Genomic DNA, 6,839 nt, shown 5'->3' on the forward strand with positions numbered 1-6,839 from the left:
TTATATGCAGGGCTCAATGCGTGCAACACTACCTAATTAAATTATTATTATTTGAGACAACAAAACAAAAAACACAATCGAAGAATGGGAGCCTCGTTTTTTTAATGAAGAAATACTTCATACTTGAAATCTTTGGAATGAGGTCTCACGTTGAGTATTTACACGTCATGTCCTCGCGTTGCTTCGCTCTTCCGGTAGGTAGAGAGCTGTCCGTAGTACTGAAACAGTTATTAGCACGCGCACAACATTGTTTACAAACATCGGATCTGATCAGCTCAGCTCATCAAATCTATGGATAGAACGTTTGTTTTTCCCGAGCTAGTGCTAGTCAAATACTTTATTATAAACAGTTAGCGAACTAATAGTCTGCTTTGTGATTCACTCTATATATGATACTAAACAAGGCACGGAAGCAATGCTACTGAACTGCTTTGGGACAAATAATAATTTACATGTAGACACCTCCTCCGTGCGTTTACAGACAGTTGAGATATAATAAGGTAGACTGCATGCAAATGTTTTTCTTAACCCCCTCCCTCTGTCAATCATCCGTCTTTTTCCCTGACTCCTAAACTGTCTAACCAGCAATGACCGATAGACAGACTACCAGGCTATAGAGCTTGCACAGGCCCCATATGGAAAATAATCATGAAAATGAAATAAGAATATTGTAAAGCAGAAGAACATTATTTGTACAAACATCTAAGAAGTAATCTAACAAGGATCTGGTAAAATGTATGTTTTTCCTTATATGTCAGTGCTATATTGTATATGTGTATATGTTTTGTATTTGTGTTAACTTATATGCCTTATATGACATACACAATTGAATACATTATTGTGGTGCATTTCCTAAAAAGATATTGTAAGACATATATGAGACAAAATATATGAATTATGTTCTGAGAATGTAACCTCTACAAAATAAATGTTTTCTTATAGGTTTCACATTGTTTTTTTTACAAGTAAACATATAAAAACATGACAATTACTATGAGAAAAATAAAGTATTTGCATATAAATGTTCAAGTATGAGTTTTCATGGTTAAGGCTGGGCAGAACCTCTTACTGAACTGTTGATTTATCTACAGCTATGCCTTGGTCTCCCATCCAGGGTTTTAACCAAACCCAGGCCTATTTAGCTTTGATATTTTTCACTGACTACTACCAATGTGCCATCATGAGAATGATTGTTGCGAGATCTCGACTTAATAACTAAATAGAGTCACTGCTGCTATCAGTCATTCCTCCTCCCCTCCTCCTCTCCTCTCACTCAGTTGATGCCCCTAGTTTGCATAATATACAACCTTAGAATATAAAACTGATAAAGTTTTCCTGATTCTTTCCCAGACTCTGGAGTGATCATGGACCCACGGTCTGAGGGATCCGACCCCCGGTCCGAGGGAACTGACTACGTTCCCAACAGTATTCCCTATGTTCCGGAGCACAGGTCTGAGCTGTGTGTGTCAGAGGCTCACAGCCAGCAGCTACTGGGCATGCTCAGATCGTTCAGAGAGCGAGGCCTACTGTTTGACTTCACTATAACAGTCCAGGACCAGACCTTCCCCTGTCACCGCTGTGTCCTGGCAGCCTGCAGCGACTTCTTCAGGTTGGCGTGTGTGGGTTTGTGTGTGCGTGCATCTGTACGTGTGTGTGTGTGTGCTCTAAAGGTTCTCTGTCTGCAGGGCCATGTTTGAGTTGGACATGCGTGAGTGTGGTGATAGGATGGTAACCCTGGGTAACCAGTCCCCAGAAGCCGTGCGCTGCTTCCTGGACTTCTGTTACTCTGGAGAGATGGTCGTCACCCACGAAAACGTAGACATGCTGTTTCAGCTCGCCTCTTTCCTACAGGTACACTACATCAGGGGTAACCCTTACCCTAACGGCACCCTACCCTATGCCCTACATAGTGCACTATTTTTGACCAAAGCCCTATGGACCATGGTCAAAAGTAGTGCACTATCAATGGAAGAGGGTGGCATTTGGAACAAACACTAGATCTGGGTCAGATGCATACTGTATGTCAAATCCATTCAGAAACTTGAGAGGTGATGTTGATATATTGACCGGTGTTCCATTTCCCAGGTGTCTGTGCTCTTCAGAGCATGCAGTGACTTCCTGACAGGAACCCTGGAGCTCTCCAACTGCCTGATGCTATTGGCCCTCGCCGAGGGATATGGCTCCACTTCCCTCCTCCAGCAGGCCAATGAGTTTGTAGTTCAGAACTTCCACGACCTCTCAATGACTACAGACTTCCTGGATATGCCGGTGAGGAGCCACTCTGATAAGTTTCCATTGTCATTCATTGAGACTCATAAAAAGACGTTTGTGCATTGAAATAAAAGGGCCCTAGCACACCTGATTCAACATATCAGTTCATCATCAAGTTGAATTAGGTGTGTTAGTGCTAAGGTAAATACATCCCTCTGTGTCTCACTTTAGCTTTTGAGAAAGTCACTATCCACTCTGTCACTCCCCCAAACCCTTTTCTTCCTGAAGTGTGCATGGGTCCACTCCCCCTGAAGGATTTAAAAGCATTGGATTGCTTTTAAATACTAACGTTGTATATAGACTCTTTTTTTCTACTGTGTTATTGACTTGTTTATTGTTTACTCCATGTGTAACTCTGTGTTGTTGTCTGTTCACACTGCTATGCTTTATCTTGGCCAGGTCGCAGTTGTAAATGAGAACTTGTTCTCAACTAGCCTACCTGGTTAAATAAAGGTGAAATAAAAATTAAAAATAAATAAATAAAACCGTTGGGAAACACTGATTTACTTCCTGTCCTCCCAGTTGGGCGTGCTCGAGTTATGTCTGGGTTCGGACAGTCTGAGCGTGCCCAGTGAGGAGGTGGCGGTGAGGTCATCCCTGAGGTGGACAAGTCACGACCTCCAGACCAGACAGAGGCTGTTGCCACGGCTCCTAGCACTGCTACGGCTACATCACATACCCACACACACCCTGCAGGTACACACACGCATGCAGGATCAGGCGCAGGCATGCCCCCCCCCCCACACAAATACACATATGCATGGTTATTCTTACCAGTCGAAATGTATTATGTATGTGTGTTCAGGCCCTGGCCCGGACTGAGAATCTCCTCTCAGGGGACCAACTCTGTGTTAGTCTGGTCAGTGATGCAGTGAGTAGACAGACACAGCTCAGTGGTCTACTGCCAGACGCTAGACCAGCCACCACACAGTCTTACATCTACATCCACAAGACAGAGGAGAACGGAGATATACACCACAGCTTCTGTTACTGCCTGGACACAGACCAATGGAGAGAGCTACCTCAGGGCCAGGGGGCGGGTTTTAGTATGACCCCTGACCCCTCAGGCTCTTCCCTCACCAGCTACGCCGAGAAGGTATACAAACACAAACACACATGCACACACACACAGGCAGTAACACATAGTGGAGTGGTACAACTGAATTTACGCTTCGATCATCTATCATTATTTTATATCTCCTCTCCTCTCTTTAAGTTGTTTGTGACAGGTGGCTGTCGGGGCAACTGTTGTCGCACGGTGCGTCTTCACGTGGCAGAGCCGTTCCATGATGCGACAGCGGAGGTTTGGTGCTACTGCCCAGTCACACACACCTGCACCCCTGCCCCGGACATGGGGAAACCCCGTACCATGCACACAGCCATCACCACCCTGGACAGACTGTATGTGCTAGGAGGGAGGACCAGAGGAGAAAGGGAGGGGACTCCTAGCCTAATGGAGGTGAGAATGAAGATGATGATGATGATGATTATGATGGTTCTGATGATGATGATGATCGTCTGTAGGTGGAGTACTACGACCCCCTGGCCAAAACCTGGACCTCCGTCAGCCCTCTGCCCACTGCTATCTACTACCCAGGTACGGAACACACACACAGAAACATACATACACAAATGCACACAGACACACAGACACCCACACACAAATATAGAAACCCACACACACATACACACACATATCTCTAACCCTCCCTGTGTCCTCGTATTACCCAGAAGCCAGTGCATGCGGCAGCATCATCTACACATTGGGTTCGTCAGTGGAGATATCGGACTCCTTCAACCCTTCGCTGGACTGTTTCCTGCGCTACGATGCTGTTTCTGACCAGTGGAGCCACCTGGTGGCAGCGTTTGGGCAGTTTTTCCACGCCACCCTGGTCAAGGCTGTGTCCGTCAACAACATTTTACACCTCTGTGACTTGTCGACATATAAGGTGACTGACTTGTTGATTGACTGGTTGATTGATTGATTATTTGATTGATTGACGTCTCCATCTATAAGTCTTTATATTTATTCCTCCTTCATTTAATCAGGCAGGTCCTATTGACATAGATACAGTACATGGGGACTTTGTCATTAAAACAAACTTGACAACTATTCTACGAAACACCAACTCACCACACCTGACCAGTCTGAGTCCTGTGTTCTGTGTTCTGTCCAGGTGTACAGTTTCTGTCCAGAGACGTGTGTGTGGGAAGGGGAGGGGTCGTTCGAGTGTGCCGGGTTCAACGCAGGCTCCGTGGGCGTGGCCAACCGAATCTACATCCTGGGAGGAGACTACTCACCTGATGAGATCACTGACGAAGTCCAAGTGTACCACAGTGGGCGGGGCCAGTGGGAGGAAGTGACACCAATGCCACGGCCCCTGACAGAGTTTCACTGTCAGGTCATCAGCTTCAACAGATACAGAGACCCCTGGGGAGGAAGGGACATGTAACACACACGCAAACACTACCTGGGGACTAAAAGCTGCACTCCGCATCAATAAAATACATTTTGTTTTGTCATACCTCAAGTATTTATTAGTTTTATTACATTTTATGTTATATATTTATTTATAAACTGGGTGGTCGAGCCCTGATTGCTGATTGTCTGACAGCCATGGTATATCAGACCATATACCACGGGTATGACAAAACATGTATTTTTTACTGCTCTAATTACATTGGTAACCAGTTTATAATAGCAATAAGGGACCTCAGGGGTTTGTGGTATATGGCCAATATACCATGGCTAAGGGCTGTATCTCCACGTTGCGTCGTGCCTAAGAACAGCCCTTAGCCATGGTATATTGGCCATATACCACAACTCCTCGTGCCTTATCAAATAAAATAAAATGTTATTGGTTACATACACATATTTAGCAGATGTTATTGTGGGTGTAGCGAAATACTTGTGTTCCTAGCTCCAACAGTGCAGTATTATCTAACAATTCACAACAATACACACAAATCTAAAAGTAAAAGAATAATTTGGACAAGCAATGTCTTTGTGGCATTGACTAAAATACAGTAGAATAGAATACAGTATATACATATGAAATGAGTAAAGCAGTATGTAAACATTATTAAAGTGACTAGTGTTAAATGATTAAAGTGACCAGTGATTCCATGTCTATGTATATAGGGCAGCAGCCTCTGAGGTGCAGGGTTGAGTAAATGGGTGTTAGACGGCTAGTGATGGCTATTTAACAATCTGATGGCCTTGAGAGAGAAGCTGTTTTTCAGTCTCTCGGTCCCAGCTTTGATGTACCTGTACTGACCTTGCATTATGGATGGTAGCGGGGTGAACAGGCAATGGCTCGGGTGGTTGATGTCCTTGTTGATCTTTTTGGCCTTCCTGTGACATTGGGTTGGGTGCTATAGGTGTCCTGGAGGGCAGGCAGTGTGCCCCCTGATGATGTGTTGGGCAGACCGCACCACCCTCTGGAGAGCCTTGCGGTTGCGCGCAGTGTAGTTGCCATGCCAGGCGGTGATACAGCCCGACAGGATGCTTTCAATTGTGCATCTCTAGAAGTTTGTGAGGGTCTTAGGGACCAAACCAAATTGCTTCAGCCTCCTGAGGTTGAAGAGGCGCTGTTGCGCCTTCTTCACTACACTGTCTGTGTGGGTGGACCATTTCAGATGGTCAGTGATGTGTACGCAGAGGAACTTGAAGCTTTTCACTGTCATCCACTGCAGTCCCGTCGAAGTGAAACAGGGCGTGCTCCCTCTGCTGTTTCCTGCTTAATTGAAACATTTTCTATTTCCAATAATGCTATTTGGGTTCAAAGCTACAGTAGAGGTTTCTGAGTCTACTGGCCCACAGACTTATCTTTGTTGTTTCTGGACATGTCTGATTACCTGACTAAGGTTGTTGCAGCTGACATGTCATCTATTGTGGTGCAGGATCTATTAAAGAACTTTGTAATTGCATTTTTCTGTGTGCAGGTTTTCAGTGTAACTGGACTGGGCCTGCCTTTACTATTTTAAAGTGAGACAGTGAGAGGCCACTGTCCCAGGTAACAAGTGTTACAACACCCTCTACTGGTAGACTATGGAATGTTTTTGTGCCAGAGTAGGCTTGTCTAGCCAAACACCACGTTGTAATGTTTAAATATTTGTAAACACTTGAGCAGAGGGCTAACCATTTGACATAAACATAATTTAATTATGATTCTACATAACTCACATTGTTGACTTTCTCAAAGCCAAAAACAAGGAGCTTCAAAACAGTTCAAATTGAATGAGGGCACCTGTGCTCCATGATCTATTGCCGAGTTTTCGCGGGAGATATTATAAGGTATTCTACTGTTCGGTGTCGTAGGCTACTAGATGACGGACGGATTCAACCATCTGACTGGATAGGGGTGTTCCACAATAGGATACGCTGTATGTTGTACGTTTTGTTTTTAGATGTGTCATGCAAATGTTTTATAGTGTTATAATATTGTGCTACAATTAGGCATATTTCGTATACTCCAATTGTTAATTTAGATAGTATTCCTTCACCCCATCAACGAAACGGGGGTTGCTGTCCTCTTTTGAGTTAAGCGTTCCTGTCCTGCTCCGGG

At 44.6% G+C, this 6,839-nt stretch overlaps 1 protein-coding gene across 2 annotated transcripts; it reads left to right on the plus strand.

Annotated features, from left to right (window-relative positions):
• Positions 1 to 17: 17 nt before the first annotated feature.
• On the plus strand, positions 18 to 6,716 carry kbtbd3 (kelch repeat and BTB (POZ) domain containing 3). Of its 2 annotated transcripts, XM_020508006.2 has the most exons (10): positions 18 to 735; positions 1,351 to 1,609; positions 1,686 to 1,851; positions 2,086 to 2,268; positions 2,794 to 2,967; positions 3,077 to 3,367; positions 3,488 to 3,730; positions 3,796 to 3,868; positions 4,003 to 4,220; positions 4,449 to 6,716. In XM_020508006.2, the coding sequence occupies exons 2-10, from the start codon at positions 1,365 to 1,367 to the stop codon at positions 4,722 to 4,724; spliced, it is 1,869 nt and encodes a 622-aa protein (XP_020363595.1). In that variant the 5' UTR covers positions 18 to 735; positions 1,351 to 1,364; the 3' UTR covers positions 4,725 to 6,716. The 2 variants fall into 2 exon arrangements, with proteins under 2 accessions (XP_020363595.1, XP_020363594.1); XM_020508005.2 differs by having other exon boundaries at positions 3,077 to 3,730.
• Positions 6,717 to 6,839: the final 123 nt, after the last annotated feature.

This window comes from Oncorhynchus kisutch, linkage group LG18 (genome assembly GCF_002021735.2).
Source record: "Oncorhynchus kisutch isolate 150728-3 linkage group LG18, Okis_V2, whole genome shotgun sequence".
Lineage (NCBI taxonomy): Eukaryota > Metazoa > Chordata > Actinopteri > Salmoniformes > Salmonidae > Oncorhynchus > Oncorhynchus kisutch.